This window comes from Drosophila bipectinata, chromosome 3L (genome assembly GCF_030179905.1).
Source record: "Drosophila bipectinata strain 14024-0381.07 chromosome 3L, DbipHiC1v2, whole genome shotgun sequence".
NCBI lineage: Eukaryota > Metazoa > Arthropoda > Insecta > Diptera > Drosophilidae > Drosophila > Drosophila bipectinata.
In genome coordinates this window covers 3,934,982-3,954,335 of record NC_091738.1, presented here as the reverse complement: position 1 = coordinate 3,954,335, position 19,354 = coordinate 3,934,982, and the positions used below count along the sequence as shown (strand labels likewise).

Here is a 19,354-nt window from a genome sequence, read left to right as displayed (position 1 = left end):
ATCAAGAGCGGAGCAAAGTAAAATATTTGTTCGAGGTGTTTGAACTTCTGGAGGAGGCAAACGAAATCAGCGTAACGACATCATTACATATGATAATGCAGCCGGATTGGCAGTCGAAGAAACTAATGTTATGAAAATTCAATGAGCACTCGAACCACAAAAATTTTCAATTGATTTGGGGGTTTATGGGGGTATAAGATTCAAGATTTCAATTGATTGATAAACACTCTTCAGGGAATACAAAAAAAGTAGGCTTATGAGAAGGGTCTATAGATCTATTATGCTAATATATAACACTATCTTATCCATATTAAAAAAACTATAAAGTAATTTTAGATACAAGGTTTACATATATTGATAAAAATTCTTCAGGGAATAGAAAAATAGAAAATAAACCCCTTATGAAAAGGGGTTATATATTTATAACAGTGATATTATTAACAATCTTTTCTATAAGGTAGCTATAGATACATGGATTTAATTCACTGAAGAAAAAAGGGCTTATAAAAAAGGTCTAAAGACCTATTATGCTAATATTGACTGTTTTATCTATTTTATTAAAACTATTAGATGGTATTAGATACAAGGTTCAAGTTTATAGTAAAAACTCTTCAGGGAATTTAAAAAGGTTATAAAAGTGTCTATAGATCTTTTATGCTAATGTTATTCATTATCTTATCTATATCATTATAACTCTCCCTCAATGCCCTCCAACATCATTAAATTTCTTATCAAATACAGAGCCATCTCTCCTTTTTCTAAAATCCAAAATACAGATCTATCTTAAATAAAGTCAATTGGGAATTTTCGAAAAACCGCAACTGATCGAAGAACGGTTGGATGGTTTTTGTTGCCGAAGGGAACAGCATATGCTGATGCCACATTAGATCTACGACTCACTTGTCAGTCTGTCGGGTTAAATGGTGGAGGAACTGGGAGGGATATGGGTAACACTATGGGATGTTATCTCACAGAGCACCAGTTCCAATCAGAGAGTCAAAGAGCGAAAGGCACCCAGGGGAACTATGTACTGGGAACTTGAAACTGGAAGAGAAAACCCCCCAACTAGAATCCCGCGGCGTCGCGCATTTTTATACGCATATGTCAGCATTTTCTTCTTTATTCCAAATTGGAATCGAAAAATGCAGCACTAACAGCATTTTGTGGTTTTCAGCATAATTAAAGGCAGACGGGCCGCAGGGTGTAGCGAAGGACCTTCCTCCACCTCCATCCTCCATCCGCCCCGGACAGATCGTAAACGTCGAAAAACGTAAGGTGTGCCCGGCAGGTTCGGGGTTGGGAATTCATGAGGAGTGCACTGTATTCGGCAAGTTAACAAAGCCATCAATGGACCATAAACTAAACACTTTTTAAATGCCGAGAGGGGGCGAGGGGATCGCTGATTTCGGAGTGTCCTTGTTGTTACCATTGACAAAATCGCACAGATGTTTGCCCGGCTATACGAGTATGTTTTTGTTGCTCGGGAAAACACTAAAAGCGGAGGGCGAGTCCACACTTTATTAAAGGGTAGTTTTCATCATTTATTCACCAAGACTCTGTCCCGGGCACAGTTGGACTCCAATCCGTCCTTGCAATCGGAACTCTGCCTGCCCTGCATTCCGGCCTGATTAGATCTGATTTCGCAAGCGGATTTCAATTCCGCCCCGTCAGTTGGGACGGAGACTCGAAATCAGAGGCAGAGACAATGGAACAGGTTCCGAGGCAGGGTCACAATTTATGGCACCAGAAAACGTATTGAGCAACTTTAAATGCGGGTCACTCGACGGGGATGAGGGGTGTGAGTGCAGCATCCAGAGTCCCGGAGTCCTGCCGGGGTTGGCAACTGGTGGTAATGACGGTGTCGTCTGGTGGTGACTTGGTGGTCGCTTCATTTGTGCAGCTTCGATGAGCATACGCTGCACATCCGCCACTCGACAGGACAAGGAGAAATCCAACAAATGTTGCAAGTTCCTTTTCTTTTGAATATTTTTGCAAGTGACGAAGGTTTTTAAGATATATAGGGTCTAGTTTTTAGGTATTTTAAACCAAAATAAACCCTAATCTTTAACCTCCTTTGTATAGTAAGCCCGTGAACCCTTCAGAAAGTCAAAGTACCTCAAAGTGGAAGTTCCGATTCCTGTTCCTGGCCCACTTGAAGAGCTCTTGACATTATGGTTATCCCAAAACACAGTCCAACACTTGGCAACTGTTGCAAGCTCGGTTTCTGTGACTGGGTTTACGATTTTCGAGTTTTGTTCGGTGGAGAAAATATTGCCACGTCGGGCGGCACATAAATATTTATGCGGCATTCGATTGAGAGCCTTCTCAAGCGTAAGCATTTTAGATAAAGTCTGCTGCCATCGCACCACCCACACGCCCTGTGAAAACCACCCACCAGGCCAGGTGCCAGGATGCCAGGATGGCAGGATATAGCCTGCATTGTTGGCATTTTGCATATGACAGCAGAAATTGTTTTGTGGCTTGATTGCGAGCAAATGTGCGTCTCGGGCTGATTGGACTGAACGCACCGAGCAGCCTGAATCCAGGATACTGATTCGAAAATCGACAACGTCATCAGCCGATTTGGTAACCAAAACAAGACTTCTAATCCGACTAAGACTAACCGGAGGCAACCACAGATCCACCACCATCTAGCTGGCCCTCGGGCCTTGTTAGCCCAAAAAGTGCGACCCTCATTCGCGCATTTTTAATCCGTTTAAATGAATGACAGTCTAATTGGAGGATTTGCCAGCTGAAGGATGATGCCAATGCCGATGCCGCTGCCACTGCCAATGCTGGAGGACAGACGGCTCCTTAATAGTGACAAAGTCCTTGCCATATGCTTTGAAAAAACCACATGTTATTCTCGGTATTTAAACAAACAGCAACAGGGCGGCTAACAACCCTCCAAATACTCCAGATATCCAGGATAGCTGCTCTCCATAATCAGACCTACGTACAACCCTCATGGAATTAGGATCTCGCCCTAGTTCGTTCAGAAAACTCACGTGAAATCCAATTCGAATTTTTATTTAATGCGCGAAAAGCACTTGATTGGATCCGGAACTCGAGTTCTAGTTTACTCCAGGCACTCCAGGGACACTCCAAGCCCAGAATCCAAATCGAAATGGTGGTGGCAAGTGCATGATGCAGCAATCTGGACAGAAAAATCTAAAAAAAGAGGAATTTATTCCAAACGACGATAAGAAAGTCCTCTCATTAAAACAGTACCTAATCCGATTGTATTTATAAAATAAAACCTAATCAGATATATATTTCTATCTAGATATTTAATCCTATTTAGTTTGAAATTCTTCTCTAAGAAAACAAAAGTACTTAACCCTATCCCTGATAAAGTTTACAAACCAAAGTCAGTTAGAATCTGTTTCCTTCCGGAGAGAACACTACACAAACCAGAAAGTTTGTGGAAGACAGTCGGCGCATTAACATCAACAACCACTCCGGCACAATCTCTACGGAAAAGGTGTCTGCTGTCTCCGGAACGAAGCCGGAATCCTGGCCAAACTTGAAGCAATTAGCATTTACAATTCGCTATCTTGCCGCGGATAATTAAAGCCAAGAAAGCCAAAAGAGGCAGCCATAAGGAGCACGTAGCTACCCAGTCTAAGCTTTAGTGGGAAGATTGTGATCTTAGTTTTTAATTTGCTTGAAGGAGCAGCCCGGGTTTTATCATCCGCCTCCTCCCTTTTTTTGACTTAATCACACAAAGGCAATTTCACGCCTTTTTGCGCTTTGTCTGAGGGCCCGGGGAAATGGCAAATCACTTTGTCACTTGGCATTTTGATGTATCGACACACCAAAACAAGCAACAACCCACCTAAACTTCCACCCCGCCATGACAGGCGGAAATCTTTTAGTTGGGACAAGGACATTATAGAGAGATCGGCAGGGGGAGATAGGACTATTGGAAATTTTGTGCTCGATTTGTATATCTCAGATTTTGGGCCAAAATACAAAGGAAATATTTACAGCAATTGGCCAAAAATGTGCTGCGAATTTTCACTTGACTTGAATGGCTGTCACGTGTCGCATATGTGGGAATCAGAGTGGGGGAATGAGAATTAAGGATAATTAGTTATAATACTTGAAGGATAAATAGGTTGATATTTAAGAAATTATATAAAAATAATAATATAATGAGATGTTGACTTATTTTCCTCGATAGTTAAAAAACCTCTTTTATTATTAGACTCCTTTCATAACAAATCAACCTCAAATCCCATCAGCTTATAACTTCAGCTCGACTGGTTCGATAGGCAATTAATTATATATAAACTAAACAATATTTTTAATGAAATGACCCAGGTCGAAGGCAATCATGTGTTTAATATTAATTTCGTCGACAGAAAACATGGCGGCCATTCGAATTATAGTCCTTAAACCGTCCTGCAAGTGCAACAGAGAGAGATCGACCATGAGAGTGCAATAAATATTAATTAAAAATGCAATTCATATGGCAAGTGGAGCAATTAGCACCTGAAAATATGCAAACATTAAATTGGCGCTGCAGAAAACCCCCTGCAGAAATGCAACAAAAGAATCGAAATTTAAATAAAATGGACCTGGGCTCCCGACTGACCATAACAGACACATATTTTGTCCTGGCCATGGTCACATCCTCGCATCCTGTCTGCCAGGACACTAGGGTCTAGCCAAAAAAAAAATCAACAGAGAGAGGGAGAGCAACCGGAAAACATTGCACAATTTGTTATTGTTGCATCCACATTCATATATTTGGAACTCCATAGCTCGGGGCCGGGGAGGAGTCCTTCCACATAGAGGGGAACTTAACTGACAAATAAATATTTCAGTTCGTTGAAATCTTTCGGCGCTCAACAGTCGGCGCCCCTACAAAGCTGGAGGGAGGGAGAAGGGTATCCTGTATGTCCTTGTGTGTATGTTCCTTGCAATATGTAAACGCTACGCGCAGCATATACTCAAAATTCCAGCCAGCAACACAAAACATGGCCACATATTCACACAATCTCGGTGGCGCTGCTAAAAAATCGACAAAAACAACCTGTTCGGAAACACTTGCAACAAGGACATCAACGGAGAAAGAGATAGCTGACATGCGAGAAAGGGAGCGCAATGCCTGGCAGGACATATAGAGCGAGAGCCAGCCATTTGTTTTGGGGTGAGAGCGAGAGACAACGAGGGAGAGAGTGCCAGGATCAAGCACCGCCTATTTTCGAAACTGTTTTCGGTTCAAAAAAAAATGGATAGTGGTTCGGGTTTCGAGAAAGTTATATACTTTTTTGAAGGATAAATAAGAATAATAAAATAATTTTAATTTTAGAAAATACTAGGAATATTTTATAGTACAAATATTACATTTAATACCCTAATTTTCCTTATATAATATAATATGTTATTAATGGTTCTTAAAAGTTCTAAAATCCACTTCTTCAAACACATGCTAAAAATAGTCCTATAGAACTGTTATAATAAAAATGAAAGACTTGCTTATTTTAATTTCTTATCCTACTTTTAAATGATTAAAACTAGAATCATATTCTGAAACTTTTCTTATTTAAAAAAAAAACGTTTCTCTCATTGTTTCTAAAAATTTAAAATATCTACAAAGAAAACAAAAACCTTCAAACCATACAAATATTTATAAAATAATGTCTTCCAACCCACTGTGCAAAAACCATGCCATTCTCATAAGCCTGCCTGGCCGGGGATGCCAGCCAACCAGGACTCGTCCTGGCCAGGACTCGCACAATAAAACCACAGAATATGTTTGCCAACTGCGAAAGCAGATGGACCCCCCGGAGAGCGAGAAAAAGGACACTCTAGAGAGGCAGGGAGAGAGAGAGAGCGAGCGAGCAGCAGGACATAAGGGTGGTGACTAGTAGCGCTCTCTGCAGGACCTGAATCCAAACAGACTCCGAACAGAATCAGGACAGATGGGCCGCAGAGAGTGGCATTCCCAATTTGAATGGGACAATATGAGGCTGTGAGAATTCCAACTGGACTGCGGCCGAGGTGGTAGCGGTGGTGGCGGTGGTTGTGCTGCGGCGACTGATGGTGGTGCTGTTGGGTACTTAAAGAGGAACAGATTGCGGGCGGCCAGCAGTCGAAACTGGAATTTCGAAACGCACGGATCCGGAGTACTTACTTGCCAATAGTGCTATAAGCCAAGAAGTTAAAGTCGAAAAGTGTTGCCAAAAATGAATCTGTTGATGGATAGCCTGCCGCCGCATGCGAATCCTGGCCAGCGTCGCTCCACGCCACCACAGCATGCCGAGCTGAGGATCACCACATCCTCGCCACAACAACAGCAGCAAAATCAAATGGCAGCCAATAATAACAATGAGACACCCACATCGCCACCTGGCGGCAAGACCACCTTGAAGAGATCCTTCGATGTGGCCTTCCTCATGATGCCCGACGAAAGGATCAAGCAGAAGCAGGCCGAGAAACAGGCCCGTCTCCAGGAGGCACTGCAGCACCATCACCTCCAGCAGCAGCAGCAACAGCAGTTGAATCACTATCCCACGGACTTATCCCCCAGAGGAGGTGTCACCTCCCAGCCACCATCACCGGCTGCCTTGGAGTATATTAGCCTGCTGGAGGCCAGGAATCGCTACCCACAGCTCAGTATTCGCTCTCCCAGGGTCTATGATGATCCCAGCGTCATCATTCCCCTGGTGGATTCTCCAGAGGCCCAGGCCAATGCCTCGCCGCCGCCACCGATGCGGAGCGCCTTCACCAAGGTGGCCTCCTCGTCGCTCTCCACCGCATCCTCGTCGCCGTCGACCACATCGCGTCTGGAGTCACCCGTGGACGTGGGTGCTCCGCCCCTAAGTCCCGACCAGCTCAGCTGCCACTCGATGAGTCCACCGCTAGTCACCCCACCGCCTAGGACGAATAGTGGCGGCCAGCAGCAGCCCCAACAGCCGCCATCCGCCAATCCCATTGTCTATCACAACTTTCGGCCGGAGTATCAGTTCAACGGAGCTTTCCAGGCCGTCAATCCCATGCAGGCTCTCCAGGCACAACAGCGATTGAAGCAGCAGCTCCTGTACACACGTCCTGCCGCCAATCCCAACGTCGGAGCTCCCGGAGGAAATGTCGGAGGACCTGGAAATCCTTCTTCACCGCCAGCTGGTCCAACGCCGGAATTTCTGCATGCCGCCTACCCGGGATTCGCTCCGCCACCGCATCCCTTCGCCGTGGCCCAGCCACTTCAGAATCCAGCTGCCGCCGCCATCCTGTCCACTTTGATTCCCCCAACCCTGGCCTCCACCTTCACCCTGACGGCCCAGAACGTGTGCGCCAAGTGCAACATCAGCTTCCGGATGACCAGCGACCTGGTCTACCACATGCGATCGCACCACAAAAGCGAGGTGGCCTGCGACCCCAATCGCCGCAAGCGTGAGGAGAAGCTGCGTTGCCCAGTTTGCCAGGAGACCTTCCGCGAGCGGCACCATCTCACCCGGCACATGACCGCTCACCAGGACAAGGCCAGCGATCACCAGCCTCAGCTGGAGGACACTAACTCCTCCGCAGCCGCCGACAACGAGATCATCAATGTGGTGGGTGGAGGGTCCACACCGCCAGGACGCCGTATGGGTGGCATGCCGAAATGATCCAAGCATTTCTTCGGATACTTTTAGGCCTAAGGACCTGCCCCCCACCAAGCACCCTTTCCTCCCCCAAATGGTTTAAGTTGGCCTAGTCCGTAATGCCCGTTTTCGATTGTGATATTAATTTTAGTTTCCTCCCGTTCCGATTTACTTTTCCCTTAGCCTTAAATGTAGTGCAATTTGTATCTTAAATATTGTAACTGGATCTCAATTAATCGTAACTCATAATCGCAATATCTGGACCTCTATGGAAGAGAGAGGGTAACGATTCTAATCATTGTAAAGTATTATAGTTAAGTTGCAGATCTGCTAATTATAGCATTCAATGTGCGGCTGGATGTTTCAATAAAAATCTAATTGTTATGCCAATACTAAATGGTTTTAAATGATTTTACTAAAGGGAGGTTATTATGGTTATGGGGGTTTTGTGAAATTTAATAGATCATGACATCAATGGTTTCTAGAGTCGGAACCAATCGGACCTCCTATTCAGAATATTTTCTTAGGAGATGAAAATACATATTATATGAGTTCTTATTAGATATAATATGCACATTCATCTTTTTTAATATACTATATTAAGAAAAGGTACAACTACAGATCCAGATGTAAAAACATGTTTCTAATATTTCACTTTTCTTCTTAATTTTTTTTAAGACTTTAAAAGTGAAGATTAGATCTATGAGTTTCCATCGTGACTTTAATATCCTTTCTTCCATAATCTTTCTAATACAATTACATAAAATTCAAAGGACTCAACATTTTTGGCAACATATGTACATCTTGAGAGTCCAACAGACCACCACCCCATTTGAGGACCAGAAACATAGGTTCCCAGGCTTTAAAAAACCACCAGATTTCCGCGGACACATGCTCGCCGGCAGGACTAACATACGCCCTGCATCCAGAGCATAGAATATGTTCAACTTGTTAGGGCAGCGGAGCTGAGAATCCCGAGTGCACAAGTCGCACATGCACCAATTAGTTGCAGACAACAAAAACAGCGACGCCGACGCTAATGTGCTGGGAACTGAAATGGTAACAAGGAGTCATCATACATACATCCTTTCACAAAAAGGACGGCGCGACTAATGTTGGACCAAAAAGCCAAGACCCTGGGCTTGCAGTTTTTGCCAAAAATGAATTTCGTATTTCAATATTTCCAGTGACAGCCACCCCCCGGCCACGGACCGAAAGCCAGTTCCCATGGGCCTCGATTTTGTGGCATGACGAATGCCTACAAAGCGCAACCAATTCCTCGGGTGTTTCTTGCCTCGGTGCTGCACTCAAATGAGCCACAACGAATTGCGTTGATTTGGCGTGGCCAAATCCTGTTAGCCCCGTGCCAAAAAGCCGGCATTCTCACAGGATGTCTTCCCATCTGATGTATCTATCAATTCGATGGCATCGCTAAACGGCAAACGTTCTGCTCCGATCCGATCCGCTCTGCTCATTGTTCCCATGATGGGATTAGCATTTTATGGCTTTGTGTTCGCTGCTTGCCACTTGATAAAGACATTTTGCCAGCTTCTTCAACAAGCCAGGATGGGAATGGGATGGGGTGTGGGATGTGTGGTGTCCTGTGGGGGCTGAAAACAATTGTCTGGGAACTTAATGTAAGCAAATTTTTGAAAGGTAAAGGTAGAAGATGGCAAACAAAATGGGGGCATATCTCAAAGGATATGATTTTAGATTCAGATTTTTACGCTTTATGTGAGTAAGAATTCTCTAGAGAGTGTTTAAGAAACATCTCTGTAATCCTTAAAAAACCGTTTTTAAAAATTTTATAAAAAATTTCAGAACGAAAGTTAAGGAAACTATCCCTTATAAGGTCAGAGAACCAGTTCTTATAAAACCAAATTATATAATTTGTGGGCCTTTATGTTTTTTTTATACAGAAGCCTGTATTAACAAAAATATTAGATAAAATTTCCGATTTAATAGAGCTCTTAAAATAATAATTGTTCTCCTAAAATTGTAACTCACTTCTTTAAATCTTTGTCTTTAATGAAGTACCCTTTTCCTGCCAGACATCCTAATAAAAATGGCGGCTTGGAAAAAAAGGTTCGAGACAAGTTAGTAGTAGTTTTATTTGATTGCCCCACCCCTGAAATACCTCAATTATAGTCTCGGGGCGTTGATTTATTTCCTGCATTTCCCCAATGAGCAATTCCAGCTTCCTTTAAAAAACAATTACAACTTCCGGCGTGCCACAAAAACAAGCCAACACCCACATGAGCTAACCGTAAAGCGAACACATCGTCAAAATCACATTTCCTCACATTGTCCTACAAGGACAGGCAAGGAGCAGGCAGGATATGAAAGGAATGAACGACAGGACGTCGGCTTGTAGCAGCCAGTCACTCAAAACGGCGCCCGGGGAAACCGCAAAGCCGCCAAAGAAGCCAACTTCATAATAAGCCTCATCATCCTGCCAGGGTGATACTTAATAGCCGCCATAATCACATTTCATATTTATCACATTTTTACGCCCACCAAAGGAGCACTGGCAGGATGCTGGATACTGTATACAGGATACTGGTTGCTGGTTTCTAGTGGGGACACCATTGCGCAGCGACCTGCGCCGCTTTGTTTGCCTTGTCTAACATCGCAATTTGACCGTAAATAAATTGCCTGCTCATTTGGTAAGAGGGCTACCCCGGCCGGGCTTTTCCCAGGCTTTCCCCTTGCATTCCCCCCTCAGTTTCAGCCTCATCCAATCCCCTGGCTGCTTAAAATCGTGTTCAAATACGTTTAAACACAATGCAAATACCATTATAATGGCACAACAGGAGCAAGGAGCAGGAACAAGAAAAGCAGACAGCTGGAGTAAGCCCTGAGCCTTGTGCCCTGGCTCCGCCCCCAACTTCCCCCCCGTGAAACCGCCTCCTAACCGCCATCATCCCCCTTAATGGGCTACCCGTGCGTATGAGTGATTTCTGCTCATCTGCGCTTAAAAGTATGCAAATGCCCTTGTCGGTCGGTGGAGTTTATTTGGGATTGTGTTTTGTGATTGGAATAATCGCCGTGGGCGGAGTGGGCGTGTCAGGAGTTGACTTTTATGACTCTGCAGCCACCATTGTGGGCTTGTGGGTGGCTGGCCAAAGTGTTTTTTAACTGCAGGCAATTTAATTTCCACTTGCTTCTGGTCCTTTTTAATTCCCAACACCGCCAACAATGCAATCGATGTGGTTTGAGTGTTTACCCACTGATTAGCAGCCCATGTGGTTGGAGGACTTAAATCCTCTCTGTCCTACAGAGGAAAAACTAAATATTTTTTAACTTACATAGTCACTAAAATAATTGAACCTCGAGAATTGTTAGCATTTCTTGAGTGGCTTGAAAACTTATTTTAAAATGCAATTTTTCCTATTTCTTACGGAAATAAAAACTTATTATTATTTACTACATTCTTCTCATTTTTTTATAGAAATTATGTGAAAAGTTTTTCAACATTTTACTATAAGGATGGGAATTTATTTATAAAAGAGATGTATGTATTGAAATGATAATTTTCTATGATTATCCTTATTAGCTTTCCTCATAACCAAGAATAGAAAAATAGATAAACTCGTAGCATAATTTAGCAGAGCTTATTAATTTATTTACTGATAAAATAAAGTCCATTTACTTTTAATATTTCAAAATCTGTATAAAAAACCTCCTAATAATATTTAAAAAACTCTACAATTATTTTCTTCTCTGCATTAAACGCGGCACTATAAGAGCCTCTGAAAAACTGACAGCCAAGCCGCTTAAACTTTGAACTTTGTCATTTCAATTTTCGCCAAACGGATGCGCTTTGTTTCAGGCCACATTCCCAGAGAATGGAGTTCAGAGCCTCAGACACTGTGGCCATGGATGTGGATGCAACTGGAGACGTGGGTGTGGGTGTGGATGGTACTGTAGACGAAACTGAAGCTGAGAATGAGGACAACGAGTGGCTGAAACACGGGCCGAGGACATCCATGAGCCGCCCGGAAACATTGAGCCTGACAATGCGACTTTCATTTGCCGAAAATGCGGAGGAGCACTCCGATGCCCCATTGTTTTGGGCAACGGGATTCTCGGGGAGGTGAAGAGGGAAGAAGTCCTGGAGCCTGGGGCCTGGGGCCAAGCCGCTGCCGTGCAGGAAGTTTTTCATGCGCCATGACACTTTTTGTGCGCTGCGGTAGCCATTTTGTACCGTGCCAGGATACCTTTCTGCCAGGAGGCTCCACAGCCACATCCACATCCAGCTCCAGCTCCAGTTCCAGGCGGAGGAGGAGTCCATTGAAATTTTCGAATATTTTTGGATGCATGGAAGCTGTTTGCCATGCCCGAAAGACAGGCGGCGGCTTACCGCAAACACAGGAAAGTCTATACAGAGTGGGGACGAGTGAGTCCTGGGGAGGAGCAGAACCGACTCGGCACATCCTTGCACTCCATGGCCATGTCCTGGCCTGGTAATTTATGATGTGCGCTTCCCCTTGCTCGCTGGCAAACTGGCAGTTGGCAGTTTTTAGTTTCGCAGTTCGAGTTCTGCGGCTGTTTTCTGCTGTCATAACTTTGGCCCGCATAATTAATAGTTGTAAGCCGCAAAGCAGCCACTGACTTTTTAGTGGGACCGCTGCACAACTTTTATGGCTCCTGCGAGTCCCGCGAGTCCTTTGTCGCGAGACCAGGAGACCAGGCCTGCCAGTCCTGCGAGTTGTTTGCTCAATTAACTTAGCAGGTAGTTAATTTTTCCGCAAAGCCGGAAGCCAATGGTTTAGTCCTTTGTTGTGGGTGCTAATTGATTTACGAGGAGTACTTTCTGCGGTTTAAGCTGACCATTTAAGCTGACTTTAAGTGTAGTTTGGAATAGTTTGCTTGAATAAATCTGAAACACAGCAGGATAGAAGTCTTGGTATTAAGGGTTAGGGGTCTTATCCTATACAGATGTCAGGAATTGTTCATTTTAAATAGTTTTCTTATATGGATGAGTGCTTAAAAGCATTTCTTCTAACAGAAGAATACCACATTACATTCAACTTTAAATATATTTAATATAGATTTTTATTTTACGCAGATTGAGTTGCCTCTTAAAAGGACCTGAAAAACCTATACTTTTGACCCAAAACCAATAAATGTTCCTATGCCCTCTTTGTTGTAGAACATTTCCCATTACTTTCGGCGACACATTGAAAACCTTGCTCCATAAATATTCAGCGCAAGCCAAAAACCATTTAATTAAGTTAACTTTTATGGCTCGTAAATCAGAGAGCAAGAACGTGAAAAAACATCCGCGAGTTCAGCCCAGCCGCCTGTTCCATATTCATGTGAATTTTTTGGAAACGGCCAAGGTGGCGCTGGACGGGCAAAAACAAAAATTTTCCGGCTAAATAAAATAAATGGCAGAAACCAAAGCACGACGCTGACCATGTTGTTCTCTCCCTGGCTCTTAATGCACGATTTTAATTTGGAATATTTTCGGGTTGGCAGCAGGAGGAAGTGGGAGGAGGGTGGTCCAAGCTGCATATGGGTGTACACATTATGAAATTATGAGCATTAAAATGAAGAATGGCCACTTATCTAAATTACACCATGTATGGAGCGGAGAGTCAGGAGGATGGCGTCTGGTGGTTGGTAGCTTGGTGGTATCCTGTAAGCCTGTCATCGAACAGCGACAAACATTCGTGGCGAACTCTGGCTTTGGGGTTAAGCGTCCTCGACGGCGGCCATATATCATAGGAAATATGCTGAGTATATGGAAATCCCGCCAAGTGATAAATGAAGCACAAAACGGCAAAAATGCCAGCAATACAGCTACCACGGGTAGCCACATATGCCAGGTGAAGAGCTGGCAGGAGAAGGCAAGTAAGACCCTTACATCCTTGGCCAAATCGCAGGCGTTCTCCTTGCCGCTGCCGTCCAAAATACAAAAAAAAACTCGCAAATATGTCATTTGACATGCTAAATATTTTGCCTTTGCGACTTTAGCACCACAAGGTATGTTACCACAAAAACAACAGCTAGGGAACATCATTCATGAAAATCGAGTATACGCCGGGTAAGCCAAGTTATAGAAAAAGCAAATAGAGCGGAAATTGTTAGGTTTTGGGGTTAGGTTTTGGCTAATAGGGTTATCTTAGGATTAATATTTTTAAGATTTATCTTATATGGTTTAGAAATTCCTGAAAACTATCAATTCTATAATAAAACCTTAAAACAAAACTTTCCCGCATTTATCATTATCATTTCTCGAAAACTATATCCTTTCTTAAAGAAGTGTTTACCTAAAAATCTGCACTCCCATTGAGACTCTCAAATGGGCCACTAATAATTTTCTTTTAACCAAAATTTACGAATGAAAGCAGTTCTTTCGCTTTTAATAGGCAAAAGTTGCAAATTTGAAATATCGCGGGGCTGGGCGAGATAAGAAACAGGTTCGCCAATAAATATTGACACCATTTTGTGTGTTTATGGAACTGGAATTGGTAAAGTAAAAGCGAAACAGAGTTGGGGACCAGATAACGTCGGCTATAATGTCCTTCCCCAGACAAAACACAAATTGAAACTGAAAAGTTTTATTCTTCCAGGCCAACAAAAAAAAAAGACAAGGGAGAAAGGGAGATACAAAGAGGCGGTGGTAGAGTGAGAGGGAAAGCGTAAAGAGTGTGGCATGCGTATCGTAAAAAATAAAATTATGCAAATTTTTATTATTTGATTATGCAAATGTTCGCGCTTGACGACCCTTGGCATAAGGACGACAATATAGCCTCCGCCACCCCCACCGCGCCTGGTCACATTCGCGGGTTTTGCAACTTCCGTTTGCGGAGAAAAAAGCGCAAAAAAAAAATCGCGTCAGTTAGTTGGCCACTCTCTCTGCCCTTCTGACCCACACACTACTTGCAAGTAAATTTGAATTTTTTAAAAGGGGAGTCCCCTATAGTGGATAGGATCTGTGAGAGGGGGGCGCCTCTGTGGAGCATTGTCATATGTGGTTGGAAATTTTGAATCTGTTTGCAACCCCTTCGAGCGTATCCGTTTCCTTCTGTCGCGTGCGTTTCCCTTTCCCCTTTTCTCTTCCTTTTCCCATCCTTTCGCGTCGCACTTGTCGTACGCGTATTTATATTTTGTCTCCTGTTATGCTTTTCGCCATTGTTGTCTCTGGCTCTTCTCTCTGGTTTTTCCCCCTTTCTCGCGTTTTGCGCGCGATTTGAATCTCTTAAGTGAAATATTGTTGAAATCATTTATGCTTCAGTGGGCCGACACTTTTGGGGGCCACTGTTTCTGCTGCTGCAGTGGTTCTTGAACTCAGAATCACGTACACTCGTACACCTTCAAGGACCACATAATAGGTATAATCAAGGAAGTCACGGAAAATGAGTCTAAATCTCGGAAATGATAAAAAAAAACCGACAAGAAAGCAAAAAGTTTTATGAGCCTGGGCTTGTAATCAGTTTGAATAATTGCAGAAACGTGTTTACGGTTTGGGGAAGGAGTCTAAAAATTTTAATTTTTAAAATAGAAGAGTCTTTAGTACTGTTACCCATAGATTCCCTGGCCAGGACTAACAAAAACTTACTCAAATCTTATTAACTCCATTGCCGAATTAGTAAGCTACCAAACAAACAACATCCAGGACAAAATCTTTTTGGAAAACACCAAAAAAAAGTTAAGAAACAAGCTAAGAGGAAGCCCATCAATCACTCGGAGAACACAACATAAATCAAGTCGAGGATCAAAGGAAGAGGTTTGGTTGGAGGATGGCCGCCAGGCAACTATTGATACGCAAGTCCATCATCAGGATGATGAGCCGTTTGTCCGATATGAAGCTAAAGTGCCACTTCCGGCGATTCCAGCGATTCCCCCGCCACAAGCAACACCCTTTATCCTCAATAATAATAATAAAACAAAATGCTTAGAGCCGTAGAAGAATAGCAAGGACGAAGGACCAAGGAAGTAAGTTTTATATTTTTTTTTTTGGGCGGGGAGGGACAAAATGTTTATTTACGCCGCATTGTATGTAGGAACTTACATATGGGTGAGCCTGGAGGTCCAGGCTCCAAAAACCCAGAGAGAGAGAGGAGCTGGGAGAAAGGGGCTTCCATACGGCGGGGCACACATCACACATGTTGTTGCGAGTACACACGTATGTTGCCTGCAAGCGATAGCGTCGGGACGTCGCCATTTTTTTTTTTTTTTTTTTTTTGGTTTGTTGGTTGCCCTCTTTTTGGTAACGTGGCTCCCTTGCTCGCCGGCAATCTTGGCCAGCAATCGCAGGCGGCACATATGTGCAGTCATGTGCAGGCAGGCCACCCACTCTGTTTTTGGATGCGCGCCCCCAATCAATTTCCTGTCCCGCTTCAACAAACTTTGTGGCGACTCCATTTTGGCATTTGCCATTGGCGGATTTGGCCAAACACGCCCTCTTTCGAGCCCGGCGCATGCTCCATGCTCCAATCTATTCTGTTCTCTGCACAAAATGCCCGTCGAGGTCGAAAATTCGAACTGGGAGCAACCACATGCCACTCTATGCCACACATTCATGGCACATTCCCAGGCGCATCTGCTTAGTGTCAAATGGGAGCGACGGCGCCAGCGGATGGCGGATGCTTTTCAAAAAAAAAACCAATCAAAAAACCAACAAAACTCTAGATAAGATAGCTGCGAAACAGGACACTGCAAGCTGCACTTGTCAGCTTCACATCCATGTCCAGAGGAAATCCCGGCAAGAAATCATAAGAGCGTTAAATTGAATCTTGGGATTTTACGCAGCTTTAGTTTTTTAGCAATTATAATAGAGAGTGGCAGAGTGACAGAGTCCTGCATCGTAGTCCACGCCAAATCATAAACAAAACAGGCGTTAACACTTGTCATTCGACGGTCAGGAATATGTCACCTGCGTCGGGTGTGTATTCCCAAACCCCTGAACGGAATCTAACCCCGTGAATTCAATCAACACTCATCGGCCCACCCCCATCTATAAATCTCAGCCCTCCTCGTGCCAAACTGAAAACAATCTCGCATAAATTCCTATTTATGGCCCGACCATTTGAACCTTTTTGTGTGCCCGGCGCACACACAATCAAAAGTCGATTAGCATTCAGGACAGGATGGAGTACCGGGAGGGCCAGTTCCCATTCCAAATACCTACCCATTGGAGGACCAATGCCGAGAACAACAAGCTACAAATAGGCAAACGCAGGTAATCGCATTTCATATTTCAGCTACTGCTTCTGCTTTTCCCAAAAACCCGACCCAAAACCAATTTCCAACCAACCCCCTTCTCGTTTCGAAAATCTGCTGAAACACAATGAAAATATTTTGCCACGGGTGTCCAGAAATGGATGGGGATTCGAAGGATGAGGCCTGTGTGGCCTGGGTTGGCATGGTTTGTGAGCTTTGGTAGCCGTAACCCACTCTCTCTCTATCTCCGGGCTGTGTGACAAGTACAAGCCACTTGTGCGTTGATGATAATTTTCGAACCATTTTTCTGCTGGAAATGGTAACTGGGAGTTGGGTGTTGGGAGTTGGATGCTAAGAGCCACCCGGTAGAGATATTCCCGAAATCGGCTTATGTCGCCTGTGCCATTGTGCTGACATGGCTGCAGAAGTGGGGGCTTTTGTCTTACAGGATCCTCACTGGCCGCTGGGCGGTGGTAGATGGTAGATGCCAGATACGGGTCGAGCCGAGTGTCCTGCCCACTCAGGTGATTTATGTTGAATTTTAATTTAAATGCAATCAGTTTGAGATATATGACCAAAAAATAGTTCTAAAAGGACATTGAAGTTCAAGAATTAGATTTTAAATTGAAATAGCTACCTAAAGTATATAGGTTCTAGATTCTAAAAGTAAAAATATAAAAATTAAACCATTTACTTAATCTCTCAAGGAATAAAAAAAAACCATCCTTAGAATCATTAGGAAAAGCTCTTAAAAAAACCAAATTCAATTATGTCAAACATCAAGGTATTATCTAGATGCATTATCCTGGGCTAATGAGCCGCGCTTTTGCCGTGGATCCTTATCGGAAGCCAAGGAGTCCTGAACAAAAGCCACAGACTTAAAAGCCAAAATGAAATCAATTAAAATTTATCACATGCCAGTTGCTTCATTAGGACACAAAAGACGCAGCAGTCGCGTCCCCAAGGTGCAATTCGTTATCCATTTCGAGGACAATGGCGGTCAGGATGCGGCTGTCTTGTAATTTGTCCTGCCACACCGACTTGCCCTGCCCAGCCAGTTGTTATCGGCTTAAGGAAGACAATAAAACGTTGGTGTGTCTCCGTTTGTCGCTTTAAATAATAAAAACATTTGATTTGCCAACTCTGGCACGTGGCACGTGGCAGTATCTGGCAGTCGGTTGGAGTTATCCCTGATCCAGGCTGGAAATGTGCAAGCAAATCGCAGATAAAGCCAACGCGTAAATTAATGGGCGGCACGTGCTGCCCGCCTGCTTGTGCCAGGATTGGATGATGGCCTGGGTTGGATTGGCAAGGACCGGACACGATGGGTGGTCCAGGACAAGTGCCATGTGTGGGTGTATGGGAGCAGCTTATGACCAGCAAATTATCGCCTCTGTGAGGCTGAGAGAGATGACCCCCAGTGTATGCTCTGCGGCTGATAATTGAGGCGTAAATGTTCGCACACGTCCGGAGTGCGTCCGGGATTTGAGATGATACTTTGTCGTCATATTCGCAGATTTTATGAAGCGGATTTACTTTCAATCCCAACTGCGCTGGGAACACCCTCCGGACTGCTGGTTTTTAGTGGCCCACAACTGCACCACAAACAATGTTGATGATAACCCTATCAAAAATTTGAATACCAAGTCGGCAGCTATAAGGATGCAGTGCTCATTGAGGAGTCCATAAAAAGTTAATAAACCCAGCAAGTATCAATGACGACGAACAATGGAGTTTGGCAGAAAACAAAGACATGCTTTTGATTTTCCAGTTGACGTTGTGGTTTCAAAGTCCTCGGATTCAAACCTTTGACCATATGCGACGAAAATAATCCAGAACAAGGTCCTGGGATATACATGAGAGGGATTTAATATGCAATTTTTTATTCATAAATGGTTTTCTATTGAAATACTCTTTTTAAGCAAGGAATATTATATGTACATCTTTTGTTTGGAATTTTTGAAAATATTTTTATTTTAAAATGTAAAATGTTTATGAGAAATAGATCTCTGAAGGCTATAAAAAATATCCTTGAAAGGGTATTAACGAGAAACGATTAAATCCACCCCAGTCAAGTATGTATTTCCCTGCTAAACGGAGTCACACCACCCAGAAGGCGGTGGATGGATTCGCCGGGGACGTATGGCATATGGCCACTTGGCAGCATTAAAGAACCTGAAAAGGATATGCCGGCAGGACCCAAAGATGGGCTAACAATTGTCAAATAACCACAGGACATGCACATGAATGCATACCGTTTGATTGCCAAGCATATATGCGAAGCTAAAGGATAACCAAAGGTGGTAATCCACTGATGGCCGATGGTCTGATGGCTTTGATCCTTGATTGGACCTCAGGTCGCATTTGTCCTAAAGGAACATGGCTGTGATTGATGAGCCAAGAGACACAGATTCGAGGATTCCGCATCAACGATTGCTTTAATCGAGTTGCCAGAACTCCGGCTTCAAATTAAATGGTGTCAACTTTCCGGAGGACACCATAAAAACCGATGACCATAACAGATAAAGTGTTTTTTTTTTTTATGTTATTGCTACTGCGACCAGGCTGCAGAGAAACCGCAAAAC

General features: G+C 43.7%; 1 protein-coding gene across 1 annotated transcript; it reads left to right on the top strand.

Annotated features, from left to right (window-relative positions):
* The first annotated feature begins 6,112 nt into the window (after positions 1-6,112).
* LOC108127575 (putative uncharacterized protein DDB_G0291608) lies at positions 6,113-7,944 on the top strand. Its single transcript, XM_017244706.3, has one exon. The coding sequence runs from the start codon at positions 6,198-6,200 to the stop codon at positions 7,617-7,619; it is 1,422 nt and encodes a 473-aa protein (XP_017100195.2). The 5' UTR covers positions 6,113-6,197; the 3' UTR covers positions 7,620-7,944.
* Positions 7,945-19,354: the final 11,410 nt, after the last annotated feature.

Excerpts from the sequence above, each read along its gene's own strand:
- LOC108127575 (XM_017244706.3), top strand. The coding sequence starts at position 6,198 with ATGAATCTGTTGATGGATAGCCTGCCGCCGCATGCGAATCCTGGCCAG.